Here is a 22,177-nt window from a genome sequence, read left to right as displayed (position 1 = left end):
CTGAAGTTTACAAAAAAAATTAATCATGTTCATCTTTCATAATCTCACAAGCTATGGATACACTGCATATAATCTAACAAAGTTATACATGACTGCTTTTTCAAGTATAAATAATTACGACCAGAACGATACCCATATTCAAATTTAATACGACCGCAAAGGGTTAATTATGCACCTTTTATCGCTCTGGAAATATTCTTCATTTCTTGAAATCCGTCGACAATCACTGCACAATGGTCCAGGAGATGAATTTGTGGTTTTTTTTTTCTCATGTTCCCTCAGAACATATTACGGTAATTAGTGCTTGTAACGGAGCTTAGCGCTTAGTGTCGCATCTTATCACGATTCTTACGTGGATTTTAGGTGTTGGGTAACGGGGAGCTCGCCGGGCGGTACAACGGGACGGGGTTTATACGGGCAGCGATTCGTGAATGTCTTTCCCTGTCTACTTAGCTCTGGACGGTCCAACAGTGGAACTGCACGTTCATCGGCAGAAGAGTATACAAATTACTAGGGAATCTTCCAGCAACAGCAGAAGATTTCCTAGTAATTTGATAGTAGTAATTTGATTCATTGGAACAACTAAAAAATATGAATTACACGAATTGCAGCATTTATTTCATTCGAATTAATTCAAAGTCACACGACGTATCAAAACGAAATTTTCACTGCTGCACAATGGTCCAGGAGATGCATTTGAGTGGAAATTAGCATTTAGAGCTTGACAGTTATTCTCCAGACAAAAAGTGTCTTCGACAAAGTTGTTACATATGATAGAGCGCTCATTTACATGTTGCCAAAAATAGGGCGATCAACATTTTCGATGAAATAAAAAATCTAACTCTCTTATCTCTATAGATAGAGGTAAATATAGTTCGACAATATTGTAGTCCCAGTTATTTAAAACATCTTTGTAGAGCAAAGTTTTTTTCTATCTCTTGAAATAACCGTTATAGCGCCTTTTTCCCAATTTTCGTTGGGGTCACCATTAAAAAAACTGTTTTTTTGCTCTAACTTTTATATTTCAAATTTTACATACAAACTGTCGTCGAAAGACTTTTAGAACATACTGATACAAACATTTTGCGATGCAGAACTTGTCAATATCTCAACTTCACTCAAAGTTATTGATATTTCATCGCAAAAAAATACGATCTCTGCGATTGTTTGTCATACTGTCTGGGGCAAACATAAACAAAGTTTATTGGCGGCATTTGAAAGAACATAGTTCACTCTACATAACGTATGATTTTCTAAACAATGTTATTTTTTGTGTTTGGGTAAATTAAAATAGAAATCATTAGTTTTTGGGTGAAAAACCATCAATAACTTTGAGTATGATTAAGATATTGACAAGTTCTGCACCGCAAAATGTTGGTCTTGATTAGCTCTAAAAGTCTAAAAGATAGCTTTGATATAGAATTTGAAATATAAACGTTTTTTCATGGTCATCCTAATGCAACTTAGGAAAAAAGCGCTAAATCGATTATATTAATAGATAGAAAAAAGATTTGCTCTACAAAGTTAATTAAAATAATTGGGGCTACAATATTGACGAACTATGTTTATCTCTATCTATAAAGATAAGAAAGTTAGATTTTTTATTTCATCGACAATTTGGTCACCCTATTTTTGATCACATAAAAATGAGCACTCTATCATATGTAATAACTTTGTCGAAGAAAGTTTTTGTGTAAAGAATAAATATCTCCCACAAGCTGTTTTTTAACTAGGTTGCATTAGGGTAACCATGAAAAACCGGTTATTTCACTCTAACTTTTATATTTAGAATTCTACATCAAAATTGTCTTCGTAAGACTTTTAGAGCTTATCAATACCAACATTTTGCAATGCAGAATTTGTCAATATCTTAATCCTGTTCAAAGTTATTGATGGGTTTTCGCCCAAAAACTCATGATTTCAATTTTAATTTACTCAAATACAAAAAATAACATATCTTCGAAAATCACATATTATATAGAGTTAAATTTGTTCTTACAAATTCCGTCAACAAACATTTTTTATGTTTGCCCCAGAAAGAATGGCAAGCAATTGAAGAGAGCGTATTTTTTGGGAAGAAATTTCAATAACTTTGAGCGAAGTTGAGATATTGACAAATTCTGCATCGCAAAATGTTCTAAAAGTCTTTCGAAGACAGTTTGTATGTAGAATTTGAAATATAAAAGTTAGAGCAAAAAACAGTTTTTTTAATGCTGACCCCAATACAAATTAGGAAAAAGCCGCTATATCGGTTATTTCAAGAGATAGGAAAAAAAATTGTTTTACAAAGATGTTTTAAATAACTGGAACTACAACATTGTCGAACTATGTTTACCTCTATCTATAGAGATAAGAAAGTTATTTTTTTTATTTCATCGAAAATGTTGGTCACCCTATTTTTGGCAACATGAAAACGCTCTATTATATGTAACAACTTTGTCGAAGACTGTTTTTGTCTAGAGAATAACTATCGAGCTCTGATAATTTCCACTTGAATGCATCTCCTGGACCATTGTGCACTGAAAGAACATTGTTAGAACATTACAGAACCGAAAAAGACACTGCAAGGTATTCCATGATTGTTGATTGAAGATTGTCATGATATTGTGACCGATTGAAGATGCATCAAGCGCAAGCGACCGACAGCTATTTTGCATGAATCTTTCTCTTGTAGTTACTATCCCGTGAGTGAAAAAAAAATGGGTGGGTTATATCTATGATATAACCGCAAAGTTGACGTGGGACTAGCTTAGCTTAGCAATCGTTTGTTTTTATTCATAAAATTTTTAATTGAATGGAACAGTTTCCGGATTCAATCGAATTCAATATATTAGCTTTGTGAGTAAAGAGATTGAATAAATGCCATGTAAAGTCAATTCATGCATTGTGATAATTTATGTTCTTCGTTACAAGTAAATTTAATGACAGTCCTTTCACGTTTGGTATGATGTCTAGGACAAAATATGTGAACGGAAGAATTATCAAACGATTATTTTATTTTACATTTCCATCTGAAGTTTGCATCTCTCAAGTGTACGTACTTCTCGAACCGCGAATATGCTTGATTTGATGAACTTCAGGCACTCAGTGAGCAGAAGATATGAAGTCATATCCTTCAATGCAATCTTGAATAACCGAACCAAAACGTTGCGTTCGTGCCCGTTTTTGTAATCCGTATTAGGAAAATACTTTTCGGAGTGCGAAAAAAACATGCGGGTGCAAAAGTATCCGCGACTTGCATGAATCAACAACTTCAACTTATACTTTTTATATTATAGAACCTTTAAACTTGAAAGTTCGTTCGCCTCCAATGTCTGCAAGATTTTTCCAGGTTCCTAAGTTTAGAAGACCATGTTAAGGAAACATATTCTAGTCTGCACAAAGGCAAGCGAGTTCGAAAGTACTCGCAGTTTGAATTTATTTTCAATGCCGATTTTCCCAGACACCTTGGTTTAGAAGTTTGTATTAGGTAAACACATTTCAGTCGGAACAAAAATACCCCCGACTTGCATGAATTTGCAATGCCAATTTCCCCACGCTCCATGGATTTGAAGTCTGTGTTAGGGAAACACATTTCAGTCGAAACAAAAATACCCCCGACTTTCCTGTATTTGCAATGCAGATTTCTCCAACACTGCTTGATTTTGAAGTCTGTGTTAGGGAACACATTTCGGTGAAAACAAAAAATCCCTTACTTTCATATATTTGCATTGCCGATTTCCCCAAGGCTACTTGATTATGATGACTATGTTGGGGAAACCGTAAATCGGGCCAATCAGAACGAGGTAGTTAGGGCGTTTAGATAACGCTTATCATTTTACAGTTGTTTTTACATTTACATTCAATTGTTTATCTAATCAAAAATAACATTTTATAAATTGCGATAGATGCGTAGAAATATTCCCTGTCAATTGATGCAAACATCTTTCCAATTCAGTGCACCCGTGGCCGAGTGGTTAGCGTCTCACATTATCATGCCGGGTGTTCGGGTTCGATTCCCGTTCTGGCCGGGGGATTTTTCGTCAAAGAAATTTCCTTCGACTTGCACTGTGGTCATGCGTATTCAAGAGCTTGCCCCTCGGAATACATTCAAGGCGTGTTATTTGGCTTAAGAAATCTCGACCAAGTATTAATAAATGACGCTAGTTAATGCATACGTTGAGACGGCAAAAGTTCCACAAGGGAACTTTAACGCCATTCAAGAAGAAGATCTTTCCAATTCAATAAGAAATGTTCGAGTTATAAGCATTCGGAATCTTTCATTTTTTCCTGCATGTTCTGTGTTTAGGTTTTCATTTCACCCCCATATACTCCGGTTAGACGTAGTCCCACGTCAAAATTGTTTCAATTGAAATGCACCATGACGAAAATAACCAAAGTAATATTTCAGCCATTGTAATAAAAAAAAAAAAAATACAAAATTACACACGAAATCGATATAACCACGAAAACTGGTTTGAGAAAATTTTAATGATTCTCAGTTGTGTCTAAATATATAAAGTTTGGGTTGCTAATATCTAAATGAAAATTATAGATGTCATTGCGTTGTACAGCTACTGATGAGCTTCCAATTGTAATTCTATCACACTAGACAATGAAATTCCTGTTAAAGTACCATCGATCGAATCCGAAGCTCGTTCAGGACTGGAATGTGGTCGATATTATTCATATTCATAATAATCCTGACCGGTTGAATGATTTCATACGTCTACCGTTGGTGAGGGTGCCAGTGCGCAATGAGCAAACCTCATTCCATCCGTCTCCGTTCCGCCACACAGTTCATCACAACGGAAGCTGAAGGCGTATGATTCCGAGAAGGTGTTTTATACATACATACATCCATATAGCGATTCGAGTGTCGGACGAATCTGCTTCCGAAGGGATGAATGCTGAATTCGCAGTAGGTGGTATGTTTGCACAGCTGCTCCCCACAAAATGTCACTGCTTTCTGCGGCTGATGTGGGAAAATATAGCCTTGTCCTCCGAAATTGGCATCCTCTTCAGCGTTTCCATTCGTTTGGTCGTATATTTTGCCATTACCAATCACACTGTAGTGGATCCTACGAGAGGCGTTGTTGCTTTACATACTTAATCGAATGTGCATGAACGAGCATCGCTCAGCTGTTGCTTCTATTTTCGTTAGCACTGAATATTAAACGAACCTTATTAAATTTTCTCAAGGATTGAACCTGAACACCTTCAATTTTATTCTCTTCCCAGTAGCGCGTCCGCTACTTGACCGGTAAGGTCAAAGTGCTTCACCCATTCATTCATTCACACATCCAATGACCCTTGCGTTCCACTCAATGAACGTTAAACGACCCTAGAAGGACCTACTCAATAATCGATGTCATTATTTTTTCATCCTCCTCCAGTGTCAACAACACATTTCATCAACGTTTTTCGGAAGAAAAAATCTAACAAGACCGAAAAAAACGGTCCCGCTCATCACTCACACGCCCCATCATAGGCGTCAAGGCGGCTGTTTTTTTGTTTTGTTCCGTTTCCTGTGCGCAGCTATTCGAAATGAAAGTAGACACCTCCACATGTCCTCTCAGAATGAAGCAGAAGGAATGGGCAGACAAAAAAGACAAAAAAAATCTCCAAGCAGCCAATCGTAAAGCAATTTGCGAACATCAGACCCGGAATGTCAAACTGTGGGTTAAATCAAAGAACAGGGTACGGTAGGTAAGGAAAGGAAGTCAGAATCTATCACACACTCCGAAATATCAGCATCATGATGACCGACGTTCAGCCATGAGTACCATGAGTTTTGCACAGATTCGGGTCAATGAGATCATGAAAAAATGATAGTTGACAAGGTAGTAGCGAAATGGGCAACCAACCATATGATTATCATCCCGAGAGAGCACATTTCGGATAAATTATTTGACTGTTGGAAACGATTTTTTGCGAGATAAACGTTCATATTCGTTTATCTCGAAAAATGCTTTCGTTTAGGATTTGATTTTGTGTACGATTTTCCTCCTCGGAAAGTAGTATAAAACATTATTTGCGATGAATAATATGCGATTTAGAGCTTGGATTAAACGCTACCCTTCGAGTATCTCATCACAATAGTGCTGCAAAGTGTGGACCTATCTTGTAGGAAGGGAATATGTAGTGCGTTATGTTTTCACCATATTCATCCAACTCGATTGCTTGGTTGCACATGATCACATTGTTTGTGCTGTGAGCTAGAGTATCTAAAAGGTGTATGATATTCCATTTCTTGAAAACAGTATTTTTGAAAAACGTTAAAGCTTTAGTGATCTAGAAAAAATCTACTGTTAGTGATCTCAATATCAATTTTGAGCGCGATCAACGACAAACTAAAGGACTTTGGTTTGTTTACATCGTCAGTAGGAACAAGTTAACTTTCGTTTGTTCGACGAGTTTTGATATGATGTTGTCCATTCGGAATATCTTCCGGAGGATCAAACGGTCAAGTAACATGTTGAGCCCCGAATTGTTTGCAAAAGCGTTTGCACAATACCAGTATCGGTCCCAACTCTCAAAGATACATATTGTATAAAAAGAAAATAGTCAGAAATTTAACTAGAAAGTAATCACATTTTGTAAAACATCTGAAAACAAACTATATATATTTCTTATTGTAACTGTCAGTCTCAGTCAGTCAGTGCTTTCCTACAAAAAGTTCAACGTCGGCCTCTAGGGACTGACGCGGGGCTCAACGTGTTAAGAGTATCACTTGGGCGTTATAAGGTGTTTTAGAGAGAAATGGCCAGATTTGTAGAAGGATAACACTTGGATTTCGCCCCTCGATAATGTACCGGCTCATCGATCGAACATTGTGTACGAATTTTTTATCATCAGGAACGTGGATGTGATTGCACAAACACCGTACTCTCCAGATATGGCCCCATGTGGCTTTCTTCTATTTCTGAAACTCGAATTACCGCTTCGTGGGACCCGTTTTGACAGCATTGAAGACATAAAAACGAATTCGCTGCGTGAACTGAAGGGAATTCCTGAATACAACAAAAAAAGTGTTTTGATGACTGGATTGTTCATTCGCAATAGTGTATTGGGACCTATTTTGGAAACGATAATATAAATCTAGATGATAAATAAAGTATTTTCACACAAATTCAGTATATATTTGACAGAATCTTCTGATGCTTGGTTAAGTATAATTGACTCGTAGATGAGTGTATTCTGCTCAGATATGAAATGGTGATGTAAGGAAGCATTACCTGGAGAAATGATAAGTTCATCCGAAAAGTCATGGCATGGTTTAATGAATAGGTACTTCAGATTCTGGACTGGTCAGCTTGTTCACCAAATCCTTCAATCCAAATCCAAATCCTAAAAAAAACTGTCAAGAACATATGAGGAGTAATCATACTAATAGTAGATACAGCTGACTAACATATATCTGGAAACTCAGGAAAATGGAGTGGTTCGATAGTTATGAAACGCAGTGTATAATATCAGTATGTTAAATGTAACTTCCACAGTTTTTTTTTTGTTTTCCAAACGAGTAAATATATTTCCAATCGTGGACTTTTGTGTGGATTTTCTGTTATGATAAATAACATCATGAATCATGAAATATAATTTTTAATCTTCAGAATTTGTTATCGGAAAATGTATCGGTTATTCGATATCATATTCCGAAAACTAAACCGTTCTAGAAAAGTCTTTTGTGCGGTGTCAATTCCTGTAGTTTTCTTTTCTGATGTACATCAGTACATGGGAGAGGTGTATAATGAGATACAATGTTTCGTTTTTGAACGAGATTAATTGTGATCTGAGTTAAATCTGGAATTGAATTGGGATCGCAGCGGTCACCAGGGTTGCCATAATAAAATCTGTGTTTTGGTCTTAAAAAATCTTTTTATCTGTGTTTTTTCCCAGAAAATCTGTATCGAAATCTGTATGAACCCTTTGGGGTCGTTTGTCTGCTTTCAGCCACCACAGCAAAGTACTAATATTATAATTTATGCAACAATGTATCAATTCACACTTTTTCTAAACGAATTTTAATGTCTTGTGAAATTATTCACGAGCCAAAACGGTGCAACTATAAATAATAGATAACGGTACTCAGTATAAACAAAAGTTGTAATCCATGCTTGAAGAATGGATTAATGGAAAAATCCATGGATTACGGCACTGTAGATGTAATGAGCATTGTTGTGTATGTTTAAACAGAAAGATAAAAGGCGAAAGACGCCAAACTATTTATTTTTATGTATCACAAAGGATATCATACGAAGAAGAATTATAGCAAATATTATTTTAAACATAAACATGATAACAATGTTCAGTGAATAATTATCAGAAGTTTACAAAAAATAAAGAAATCTTGTTCATCTTTCATAATCTCACAAAGTTAAACATCACTGCTTTATCATGTAAAAATAATTTCGACCAGTACGAGACAACTGTCGAAATGTAATACGACCGTAAAAGGTTGAATTTATAAGTTCAATCTTGAAGCATGATCTTAGCTTTAGTATTATTGATTGGCATAGTTATTATGAATTCGACGATGTCGATGGTATCCACGTAAAAATTCGTATTCACTGTGTTTTAGTAGGACAAAGATACACAGTGTTATTTATTTATTATAAAGCTAGCCGATGACGCAGACTTTTGCATCTTTCCGCCTTATATTGAACATGAGAAAGCAGTACTACACGCTACATATGAATGATAAAATTACTCTCATTCATACTGATTCGAATTCTATTGGAATAAAATTGATGAGTTGGGGAAAATATTATTGTGATCAAGCCATAACTAATATTGGATCGTTATTCTGAAAAATCTGTAAATCTGTATGAAAACCAAAAAAATCTGTATCTACAGATTCTTAGTTTCAAAAAGTCTTAAAAATCTGTATAAATACCAGTGCCGAAAATATTCACGTTCACAACATTCAAATACGGCGAATTTCAGCCTGCCTTGCATTGATAACCTACTGCTCAAGCGAGAGTCGATAAATATGAAACAACAATATCAATGAACACCAGTGGAATGAACAGCAAACTTCAGCTTACCATGAAGTTCATTATTCATTTGCATCTTTATTTTGATCATGATATTCGTAACGTCGAAATTGAAGATCATTACGTGTTAGTGAAAATCAAAGCATAACTTCAACGTAAACCAATTGAGAGTGAAATCAATAACACAAAATTCTTTTTTTTGTTGACTTTGGCCGGGGAATGTATAGTATAATTCTTGCTATGTTTTCTGACTCCCGATTGGCCGGAAATGCCATACAACCCCCATTATATGGGCAATGGGTGACAATAACAGACGAGCGGAAAACGAACAGAATCTTGTTTTGAATTCCGGTTTGATGATACTAGCTCTAAATGACCAGCAATGATATAAAACCCCTACGATATGGGTATTGGATGAAAGGGCTTCAACAGCAGAAGTCGAACATCGTATTCCGATGCCATTTTGGAAAAGAAGATGATGGCTTCCGGTTCATGATAACATTGAGCGAATTGGCGATAGTAAAAGAGCATAGAAAGCGGAAACGGAAACGGACCGTACCTCTCACGCTAAAGGTAACGTGTTCAATTCTCACTCTCGACATTCTTCCAAAAATGGAAGTGAAGTGAATAACCAGCCAAAAAGTGTTGAAAGTCATTATAATACATAATGATGTATAAAAACAACTAGAAGTGGGTTATATCTTTGATATAACCGCAAGGTGGACGTAGGACTAATGTTAACTTTGCAATCAATAAGTAACAAGTATATAAATCTTAGACATTTCATCTTTCGAAAAAGTGCTACTACGAATTCACGCTTAAAGGGGGAATCGATTCCTCCTCGGAAGTACCTAGTGCAAATAGTACCCCCTCAGTTGGAATCATCCTTGATCCGGAGGATTATTAACGCTTGAGAAGGAATGGATTCATCCTCGAAATTACGGAACTACTTTGAAGCTATTGAAACAATTTTTCGAGTCTATAAATATCAATCATATAACTCTTGGACATTTTATCTTTCGTATGAAATGATTAAAGAAGGAATGGATTCCTCCTTGGAATTACTCAGCAAAAATAATGCCATTTCCCAACAATTATAAACGACAAACGATTGCGGCATTCGCAAACAAATGATTTTCAATGTGATTTCTTTGATATGGTGAAATATTCACTACACCATATCAAACATGTCGTATTTTTGACTCCAAATCCATAGTCATTGGCACCGATCTGTATCGAGTTATCATCGATATTTCGGTTTTCGCTAAATGCTCCGTTCGGTTCAACTGCAGAAGAGAAATGAAATTGGAGAAGAAGAGCATAATGCATAGTCGTCTGAGTCCGCATCTCAAAATTGTATCTCATATTTTTTACATTGAATGGATTTCCAGAGCGTGTGCGTGTTTAGATACGGTTTCAATAACCTGTTTTCAAAGCAATTTTAAAGCAATTGAAACAAATTTCCGGCTCAATAATTAACAATCATATGACACGTGGACATTTTGTCTTTCGAATGAAATGATTATGATACCTCTCCGTTCAGCCGGAAAAGAGGTATTAACGTTCAAAACCTTGCACTCCAGCGTCACTCTCTCGTTTTCGAAACTTTGAACTTACACCCTGGTGCAGAAATGAAAGATGTAGTCCTACGTCAAAAAGGAATGGAACGCTTCAACGCTAAACCTCACTCAGCTGCTCAACACCGCACAATGGTAAACGCTCAACGAAAACTAATGTTGCCTTTTCCGGATTCCTGGTTCTTTCGATATAACGTACATTTCACCTCGATACAACGTACACATTGTCAATGTGTAAAGAAATAATGTTTGAATACTTTTTTTTAAAGAACAATGAATTATCTGTATTGTTATACTAAAACATGTTTTTTTCCTTTAACCAATCCCAAAATACAGCTGGTTTTGTGATTCTGGATTCTAAATGACTCATGCTTCAATCAACAGAACGAAGGGAAATATCATGAGAAAGGTTGGCTTCGTCTTCTAATTGAATTTATTCATGAACCTTACCCAAACATCAACACAATAAAGTAATATAAGCTACGTTTCTGAGTTCTTTATTATGCTTCGATATAACGTACAATTCGATACAACGTACAATTTTGAAAGTGAAATGTACGCTATATCGAAGTTACCCTGTACCAGAAAAAGTTCACGCGTCTCGACTCTTGTGTTATACTCATTATAACAGATATGGTGTTGAGTTTCAACAGAAGAGAATTAATCCGACAATGGAAAAAAGCTAATTCCTTCATTCGTGAATAAATTTTGATAATTTTTGGCACTTATAATTATACAGATTATTCTGTAGATATGGTAACTCTGGCGGTCACATGAGAAGCAAAATAATTACTGTGTGTTGTATGAAGGGTTATGTATACCAGAATAGGTATGGATTTATGTTAGAATGCATATCGCTTAACCACCAAGAGAAAAAAAATTATTTTCAGCCATTTTATGTATGTTTGAACGTAAAACACGGTTGATGACTTCAAATCTCCTAATCTAGCCCTAAATGACAATTTTATTGGTCCCTAAATCCTGAAAGACACTTCTTATACTACTGTAATGAGCGTAGGATCTATATTTGTCATCGGTAGATTGCCACCCTTATTGTAGCTTGGCGTTTTCTGGTGAAGCGAGATGAGGATAACGACGTGTGTTATCTTTTCAGGACTAGCAAAATTCAAACCACGTGCTCGGGTAATGGCCGTTTGCAGCGGTATAGCGGTGGGACACGCATAAGTACTTCTGAGCGTAATATCTATTTAATGCTTCCTCGAATAGGGTGCTGGGAAATTTGGACTGGAAACTGACTCACAAAATTCGATTAAACCTGTAGAGCCTCGATTAACGTTAGGAAACAAAATGATACAATTCAGTCAGTTCTGTTTAAGCTCGCCTGCAGACGACAGTTTCGAGAAAGTTTGCCGAAAGTATACAAAATAAATAGAACCGTTATTGAAAAAAGCTCAATAGCAGAACGTGACGAATTATAGTCGATGAAAAGACGAATAGAGGAAATGAAGACGTTCGCGAGCATGCAAATGATTTGGAATAAAAGCTGCCATCGCACGGGAGTACTGGAAAAAACGAAATTCTATTACCGAACCCATTCCACCACACAGTCTGGAGGTTCGTGAATGATTAGATTTTCAGCAAACTCATGGAGATGGCATTACGGATAAAGTTCCAATGATCAATTTATTCGTGGTGAGCATCCCTAAGCTGGGCAAATCATTTTCCCATAAAGCGTAGGTACGAGTATAACACGCCATCGAAAAGTTCATAACTGGCACAATCGATATACAAGATGCGGTCTGGCACGTCCGGAATGACGCTTCAACACGTAACCAATAATTTAATCGAACTTCGTGTGAAGACCCCCGAGCTCCGGTAATTCTCCCGCTGTGACGATGGAATTCAAATGTCGTAAATGCCGTTGGCAAAAATTCGATTCCATTCCACGAAGCCCAAAAAGGGGGGACTCTTCCCTTCATTCTGTCTCTCTCTCTCAGTCCATGCGGTTCGAAATCCGTTTCGATTCTTGCCTTCCGAACCTTCGTCAAACGTCACGCGGACAAACTCACCATGACCAAGTTTGAAATTCCTTCCCCGCAGTCTCGCGTGAACTGCCGGCGAATTTCGCCTTGATTGCAAAGTTGGTCTGAGATGGCACTTTTTTTCGATTTTCTTTGCAAGTAAAATATAGAGAGAAAAACCTCGCATCCACAAACATACCGGTGACGTATTGTGGATGTTTTCACGTGGGATTTTCTCGGAAAAAGTAAAGCCACCGATCAATGCGGGCTATAAAGTTCTAGACCATTTTGTGGACGTGATATGATTGAGATTATGTTCCCGGTGACTACTGCACTGAGGGGATTGAAAAAGCGTATCATGCGGATACAATCGCGCACCGAGAGCAGCTTCCGGCGGCATTCTCGACACGGACCAAGTGCTCCGGCGCTTCGCAGAAATCGATCACCCTCGTTAGACAGCACCAGCAGTAGCATTCTGATGTACGTTCCTAGCATCGTGACGGAATGAAAGTTTTCGCAATTCCCTTCACTGCATGTGATCCGAATGATGAAATAGAATGCAGAATTCCAACAGATTTAATGATTTGCGGAAGCGAGGTCACTGAAATGCAGAATGATTCCTTCGGAATGAAGTGGTGCCAACGCAGCATTATTCCTCGAAATGCGTCAGTTGTGAAGATAGGATTCCGCTGAGGCAATCTTGAACGCCGCTCCGTCGCACCGATCCGTTGGTTGTCAGATAGAACGCGATACTTTTCGACACGTCAATTTTGTGGAAGGGTTGAATTGTTACTACATAGCTACATGTTGCCTAAAAGTTGCCGTCGTGGAATCTCGGTTTAACAAACAAAACCACCCACATTGAAGGATTGTAGACTTTTTGGGAACGAAATCACCCGCCCGAAGGTAGATACCTACCAACGCTGAATTTTAATTTAGCTTTTTAAATGACTTTTCTAAACAAACTCCTTACTTTTTCGACTGTTGGTAATTTCGGCACTAGGGAATTAAAATAATTTCATGTGAATCTTCCGATGATATTTGAAATATTAAACTTAGCTCATTCAGGAATGGGACAGATTCAAATGTCACTTTTTCGTTAAAGTTTCAATGAGCTTGAGCTTGAGCTTGGGTAGACTGCATACTTCGTACACTCTGTCCAACTTCTATAAGACTACCTTGATTCTATTTCGTTGCAACACAAACAGTTAGAATTTCAACAAGATACATTCATACATTGTTGAATGCATAGAATAAAATAAACAAACAACTCTTTTGAACGAAATTTACGTTAAATATGTCAATTTCGTTCAAAAGAGTTGTTTGTTTATTTATTTTGCTTGAATATGATAATTTCAGCTGTCCAGTTTCTATAAAACCATTTTAAAATTCATAAGTATTATCAATTAAAAATGTCAATAATTGGTAACCTTGCCCTTTCGACTAATAACCTTGAAAATTCGTGTTGGAATACTATTTATCAAATTCTGCTGAACGGATTTCTCGATTTTTTTTCCATTTTTCCGATATTGCGACCTTGAGCTCTTCAGTCGTGGTGTACCGTTTTCCCTCAGTGTAGATTCTGCGTACAAGGATCCCCCCTAAGATTTTGAACACAATTCAAGTCGGGAGAGCGAGTCGAACAGTCTAAAAAATTAAGTTTTTGGTCCTTAATCCATTGCTTAATTTACTTGCTGCTAAGAATAGTAGCATTGTTTTGCTGGAATGTGAATTTTTTGTGACGATATCCACGCAAAAACGGCAGGAGAGAGGATTCTAGAACATGTGTGTAATTCTTGGATGATTTGAAAGCTATCCTGAGCTTTCCGGTTGCACAGAATCCCGCCCAAACCATGCACGAGCCTCCAACAAAATTCCTGGTTGAAAAATACTGTTCCTTCTTCCGTAAATCACACCAGTACCCGTTGAAATCATCAGGACCATCCAAATTGGACTTGTTTTCGTCAGTAAAGATAACCTATACATTGAAGAACTTTTCGATATGGTATATAGCAAAATGTATTCTTTTGGAAACATTTTTTATCACAACATACCATGTCCCACTGTCGGTTCATGTGAACTTTGGCAAAACTCAGACGTCTTCCGATGTGAGATGGTGTAAGATGAGGAGTTTTAACCTTTCAATCCCTCTTTATGTGAGTTTTTTTTACCAAAATTTGACGATTGCCACCCGAGCAGTTGAGGAGTTGAAATATCGCTTTATTTGCACATGCGATTTTGAGGTATTCGAACCTGTTCTAACTATTTCCCGCTTATCCCGGTCAGAGAGCTTCGATTTACGTAGAGCTCTCTCCTTCTTACCGTATCCTTGAGGATTCGCCAAATAATTGAGCAGCCCTTGCAGGGATCGTCCAAACCGATGAGCAATTTCTCTGATACCAACATTTTCTTGGTGAAATGCATCGATTTGTCTTTCTTCTCTCTCCGTGAGGGCTTTTCCCTTCGGAATTTTTCAAATTTAATGATGAACAAAACTAAAACAACGGATAATGTAACTGGTCTTTTAGAAACTTGACATACGAAAACATTATATTACGCTCAACACTTGCACACACACATATGAATATCATGCAGTGTATCGTAGTCATCACTAGAATATAAATTGAAGCATTGTTTGTTTACAATGACACAAAGCAGCAAGATCATCACCTGGTCTTATAGAAGTTGGACAGAGTGTAGTTGCTCTCTGTGACTGACTCGAACCAGCGAAATTGCACAAAGAACACGTGGAACGATGTTTGGGAGTAGCAAATCATTCTCATTGTGCAAGTTTCGGTGATTCGAGCAGATTCGAGATTTATTCAGTAACGACGCCGGCCACATCCTTACAGTCACCAGGAGAAAGGATGGAATGTTAGTATGACATTCGCTGCCCGAAGGCTAGAAGGGTCGTCTCTATAGCGTGGTTCCCTAGCGATTATCAAGGAAAGGTAAGTTCAGCGGAGGGAGGTAAGAATCAGGATTCACTGTGATGAGTGATGTGATTTGGAGTTTATCCATTTCTTGTCCCTCTGCTCTGGTTCCCAATAGTTTCAGGTTCTTTTTTCGCACACGCTACTATAGAGAACGGCACAGTTATGTCGTTCAAGTTTCAATGAATTGAAAAACATCAGTTGATTGAAATATAGCTAATGAAAATGTAGAACAAATTATTCCTATTGTTTTGATGAAATTTCCTAACTTATAAGCCGGCGTGTGGCAGCTTTTCGGCCACGTTCATCGTTCACAATGTTTTCGATGACGTTCCCCTGCATCTTCCCGCTACTTCCACTTTGATATTGGCCGAAGGTTTTGTGTTGGAAGGAACAGGGACAGTTAGGAGGATTCGTTTTTTTTCTGATACATTAGACTCCTTTGTGCTTGTGCTTTCGCAGCACGTTCTTGCTGTAACTATACACTCTGTCCAACTTCTATAAGACCACCCTGAATATATATAATTATAACACAAACAGTTAGAATTTCAACAAGATACTTTCATACAGTGTTGAATGCTTAGAATAAAGTATATTTAACGTCAATTTCGTTCAAAATCGTCGTTTGTTTATTTATTAGGCTTGAATGATAATATCTGCTGTCAAGTTTCTATAAAACCATTTCAAAATCCATAAGTATTATCAATGAAAAATTCAAAACCATCGGCAGATTTACATGTCAATAATTGGTAATCTTGCCATTTCACATAATAACCCGGAAAATTCGTGTTGGCGTACTACTTACCAAATTCTGCAAAAAGGATTTCTCGATATTTTCCCATGTCTCCGTTATTGCGGCCTCGAGCTCATCAATCGTGATGTACCGCTTTCTCTCAGTGTAGATTCCACGTACAAGTATCCCCCTAAGATTTTCAACAGGATTCAAGTCAGGAGAGCCAGTCCAAAAAAAATAGTTTTTGGGCCTTAATCCATTGCTTAGTTTTCTTGCTGGTATGAATAGTAGCATTATTTTGCTGAAATGTGATTTTTTGCGACGATATCTACGCAAAAATGGTAGGAGAGAAGATTCCAGAACATGTAAGTAATCCTTGCTATTCATTTTGAATGATGTAAGCTATCTTGAGTTTCCCGGTTGCACAGGATCCCGCCCAAACCATACACGAGCCTCCGACAAAATTCCGGGTTGAAAAATACTGTTCCTCCTTCCGTAAATCACACCAGTACCCGTTGAAACCATCAGGTCCATCCAAATTGAACTTTTTTTTGTCACTGAAGATAACCTATACATTGAAGAATTTTTCGTTATGGTATCGTTATACCGTTCTGAATCATATTTCGGACAACATCATATTTCAGACACTTTTTTCTAATATCCTGAAATGCTTAATGCACTGATGATATAACTATAAAATTAATATCACAATTGCTTCTTTAGAATAATTCCTTGGTTTCACTATCACTTCATTAGAGAATTACATTTGAATTATTACATAGTAGGAAAAAATCCATCCAAAATCCAAAATCCACTCAATAACTTTTGTGTTTGACGTTTGCTTAGCGTGAGCACGTAGAATTGACCCCTTCATCAATATTTAAATTTCCTCGTATTTCATCAGTTCTCATCATCTTTATCAGGTTACTGTGATTGCTTGGTAAGTGTTTCGCAGTCGACTTTAAAATATAATCAAATGTAATGTAATTTACGTTCGAAAAATTACAAAATAAAGTGTCCGAAATTTGAATTCAATCTGTCGGAAATTTAATTTGGTGTCCGAAGTTGATTCTTATTCGCTTGATTTGAAAAGCATTCTATTCGATGATTTTTTTATGTTTTCAATCAAATAGGTATCAAAGTAGAAAGCTTAAAACCATATTGGATTAATTTATTCAAATACTAATACCTGTGCATAAAGTTGAGATCTGTTTTCTGCATCATATGCCTTAAACGTCCGAAGTATGATTCAGAACGGTAGGTTTAAAATTAATTCTTTCGAAAACTTTCGTTGTCAGAACATACCATGCCCCACTGTCGGTTCATGTAAGCTTTGGCAAAACTCAGACGTCTGCCGATGTACGATGGTGTAAGATTAGGGGCTTTAACCCTTTAAGCCTTCTTTATTCAAGAAATTTTTACCAAAATGTGACAAATTGTCTCCCGGGAAACATTTAAATTCAACGATTGCTTTAATTGCATAAGCGATTTTGAAGTATTCGAAGCTGTTTTAACTATTTTCCGCTTATCCTGGCCAGAAAGTTTCGATTTACGAGGAGCTATCTTCTTCTTACCGTATCTTTGAGGATTCGCCAAATAATTTAACACTTCTTGTTGAGATCGTCCAATCCGAGCAATTTCTCTGATACCAACATTTTCTTCGTGAACTGCATTGATTTGTCTTTCTTCTCTCTCCGTGAGCACTTTTCCCTTCGGAATTTTCAAATTAAGTTGAGCTTGAGCTTGAGCTTGGGTAGACTGTACAATTCGTATTTGCTTTCGTGATTGACCTGAACCAACCAAATTGCACAAAGAACACACAGAATGACGCTTGGAACTAGCAAATCATTCTCGTTGTGCAATTTTCGGTGATTCAAGCTTTAAATGGTCAATAACGACGCCGGCCACGTCCTAACAGTTACCAGAGGAAGGGAAGGAATGTTAGTATGATATTCGCCGTCCGAAGGCCAGAAGGGTCGCCTCTATAGCGTGGTTCCCTAGCGTTTGTCATGGAAGGGATAGTTGTTAGTGGGGAGGATTAAGAATCAGGATTCACTGCGGTAAGTGATGTGATTATGTAAACACGAACTATCGACCACTCGACAAAACGAACCACTGGATATCGTATATTTCATTAATCTATTTATCGCACGTATTTTTAACACACCAATCACAACGGAGGAGAGTTATATTTCGGAAACCTTACCGAGAAACTAATCCCAATCGGACGGGCGCTATATTTCGTTATTTATCATGCCTACTCTTTATCGAATTCCAATAGCGAAGGTAGAGAATAAAACTTGGGAACCTGACAAGGTAACCGAGAAAATTACTTTAAAACAATTCGACCAGCAATATATTTTTGATTTTTTATTGTGTTTAGTCTTTAAAGATTTTCAAACGCAACGGCGCAAGATTATACTTTAGAAACCTTACAAGGTAATCGAAAAAAATCCTTTAAAATTAATCGGACCATTGATATGCGTCATGTCTATTCTTTATTGAATTCCAATCGCGACGGTAGAAATTTATTCTTGGGAAACCTGACAAGGTGACCTAGAAAATTCTTCTAAAATTAGTTGGACCGGCAATAGAATTGAAGAATAAAAGATTTTCAGAGTTAAGTAATTAAATTATTATGGAATTCAACAATAAAAAATTGAAATGTGTATGAAAACAAGAATTAAAAATAAATCTTATGTGACACCACTGCAGTGCGGTTATTTACACCTTCCATTTGGCAACACAGATTTTCCTCATCTCTCATGCACTCTTCCTCTCCCTCTCTGTCTGGAGTTTAACGCGAATTGTGTTTCTCTGTGTGGATGCAAACATGTCATACCCTCACAACACACCACACTGTCGCTGCATACACTCGATTTCTACGATAGACACTACCACAACCGCTCTTACGGCGCTTTCATTCTACGGCACGAGCTCGAGATGCTCACATCTCCCACGAAATTTGTCTCAGCTACACACCACTCCATAACTCTTACACAAAAATGCACCACACAATACTTCTTTATATACGAAAACAAAACAAAACCCCTACGTGCAATACTGCATAACGGAGCAGCTGCGCTCCTGGGGAACACATTATTATTTCATTCTGAATTCTACTTCAATAATTCAACATGTGATTTGAATTTGACCACTTTGACGTCTCAAGCTGAGTGCCATCAGTTTTGGTATGGTGCACACACTTACTTCTTCTTCTTCTTATATGGCACTAACGTTCCTAGAGGAACTCCGCCGTCTCAACGTAGTATTACTTGCGTCATTTTCATTAGTACTTAGTTGAGATTTCTATGTCAAATAACACGCCTTGAATGCATTCTGAGTGGCAAGCTCTAGAATACGCGTGACCACAGTGCAAGTCAGAGGAAATTTCTTTGAAGAAAAATTTCCCCGACCAGAACGGGAATCGAACCCGAACCCCCGGCATGTTAGGTTTGACGCTAACCACTCGGCCACGGGAGCACAACAATACACACACATACACAAACGGCGAAAAATCAATTTTAATATGTCGCGGCACGAAAACGAAAGAACGACCAACGCGAGCATCTTGTGCTATACGAACAAATAAACTGCGCTAAAATGCTAAAATGTTTTCTGTGGAATGCTTGTTTGGTGCTAGTTAAATGGCAACGCACGGAATATGTCTATAGGTGCGATACCACTGGACCAACACTCATCAGGTTCACCTAATAAAGAGTGATTTATGAAATTTCTTTGTATTTCTAAATAATATCCGTAATGATAAACAAGCAAATTAAAAGAAACGAATGCGTAAACCTACGTCCTAAACGGTCGTGTCTTGGATACAACCTCCTACATTTTTTTGTTGTGTTTAAAAGTTTTAATTCAATGTCTATGACATAATATACAATGCAAAAAAAAAAGACTACAGTTGACATTGACAAGAGACAAGAAAACATTTTAACAATACAGTTGAATTTCACCTTGTTTTATCTAGGTTGGATCAGTTCAAATCTCATAATATGTGTTGAAGGCAGCGAACCACCAAATACTGGAAAGAAAAAACTGAGTGAATCCGTAGCGATTGCACTGATTTTCATAATTTTTTCTCGTGGATCCGTATTTCCGTAGAAATCGAACAGATTCGTAGATCAACAGATATTTCCATATATCCGGTATTTATGCTTTATACTGGGAAACAAAGCTTCAAATTTTCAAACAAAGCAGACTAGATTATTCTTTTCTTATGGTAAATAACGAGATACAGAAACAACATAGTTTTCGAGATTAAATATAATTGAAATGAGCGTTACAATTAGATATAATTTGCAACGCAAAGCAGGGAAAATGGAAGGGTCATTAATTTTTCGCCAGAGGCAATCATGCAAAACCCGTGTTGATGAATATTTTTAATCATCGGCATTACCATAAAAAGAACGTTCCCCATGCTAATCTCAATCAACGCCCACAGAGATTTTCCTGGATTCCAGCCGACCCGATCGCAAGCGAAAATCAACTTAGGACGCCCTGGCTTGGGAAAATCCGTTCGACCTCTACCCCAAATCGCTTAAAATGATAATCGAAAACGGTGGCACGAGGAGAAGAAAAAACAGAAGCAATATTTACTTGTCTCTGCAGCATGTAGCTGAACTCCGAAACGGTGTTTTTCTTGTTTCCACCATCCATTCCTGTCTGTGTGAAGGTAGCTGGGCCTAAAAGTGTCACTGCAGAAAATTTCCCAAGGGCCGTCCAGTGGGCAGTTCTCGGTCCGTCCTCCTCTTTGGGGCGGGTGCTCACGATGCTAATCGCTGCCGGTTGTGTTGTGTTGCTCGGTAGTGATCCCAAAGGTGAAGCAACGCTAACACCGAGTTTCTCTTTATGTCGATGCTTTTTTAAACAACTCTCGCTTTAAATTATCTGTTTGCTTTTGTTCTCCTTGCGGATTTTCTGCTCACTTGTGGGAAAATATAGCACTCACGCCGAAAACGGAAACTTCCCGGAAAAGCGAATTAATTATTTTTCTTCATCATTCACGGAAGCTGTTGAAGCACGTTTGATTATCACACCACTCACACGAAAAGACATTTCACGCACGACCACACATTCCTCGCGCGGTTGGAGTGTTGGGACGGGGGTGGTTCGGAGTGGCACGAATGATCCCACCACTGTTGCTCGCGGCACCGATTTTCTGCTGACAATTCAACGGTTTAGTGGTCAATCTTCGGAAATTTGATATCGATTCCGGGAGATTCACTATTATAATGCCAATCCGTGTCCAAGTGGCTCGTTCACTAGGCGAACTGGGAAAGGACGTGCAGGAGAACTGTGTGCATGTGTGGGTGGAATTCAGTAGGTGCTGGTGTATGAAGATGCTCTGATGAGGTGTTGGAAGAGTTATGTGTAGTGTGCTCGGAAGAGGTATCGAAAAATCGCGTCCACACTCGACAAAGCTCCACTGCAGTATGATAGCGATTCTTTGTGAAGACGCCAGAGTGATACGTTTTGGAAGGATTCTTCGCGACTCTCAAAACTCACAAGGATGATTCCTCTCACTCTCCGGCAGCATAACTACCAGGGACAGACAGAACTGTGTCTCTCGAGCGAAACTGTGCATCAAAACAGTTCTCCGAAGGTGTGCGGTGGACTGTTGCGCTGTTTTTGTTATGGTTGTAATTATAAACATAAACACTGCTCCTGGTGTTCTGCATCGAATGAGCAACAGTGGGAGAGTCAGTGCTGCAAAATCCAGAGCGAATGGAATTTGAGGAGTAGAGCGTCGCTACTGTTGCGAAAAGCTTGATCTTGACATTCAAATGTGCACAGCCATAGAGTTCAACTAAGCATAAGTGAATAAGTGCATCCTAGGCAGGTGTAGATGTTCAAGAAGTTTGAAAATTTATGATATTATTATTCGTCTGAATTTTTATTACACTGGAACTTTAATAAATTAATAATTAAGATGACATAGCACAGAGTCTCTGCAAATCTA

At 37.7% G+C, this 22,177-nt stretch overlaps 1 protein-coding gene across 1 annotated transcript in view; it reads right to left on the bottom strand.

Annotated features, from left to right (window-relative positions):
• The window catches only part of LOC129764628 (putative sodium-coupled neutral amino acid transporter 11), an 82,007-nt gene extending 60,371 nt beyond the window's left edge, over nucleotides 1-21,636 (bottom strand). The window contains exon 1 of the mRNA XM_055763891.1: nucleotides 20,815-21,636. Within this exon, the coding sequence (XP_055619866.1) occupies nucleotides 20,815-20,874 (60 nt within the window). The 5' untranslated portion in view covers nucleotides 20,875-21,636. The remainder of the gene's footprint in view (nucleotides 1-20,814) is intronic.
• Nucleotides 21,637-22,177: the final 541 nt, after the last annotated feature.

The sequence above is a fragment of the Toxorhynchites rutilus genome, chromosome 2 (assembly GCF_029784135.1).
Source record: "Toxorhynchites rutilus septentrionalis strain SRP chromosome 2, ASM2978413v1, whole genome shotgun sequence".
Classification (NCBI taxonomy): domain Eukaryota; kingdom Metazoa; phylum Arthropoda; class Insecta; order Diptera; family Culicidae; genus Toxorhynchites; species Toxorhynchites rutilus.
The sequence above is the reverse complement of the archived record's forward strand: the minus strand, read 5'-3'. Positions and strand labels throughout refer to the sequence as shown.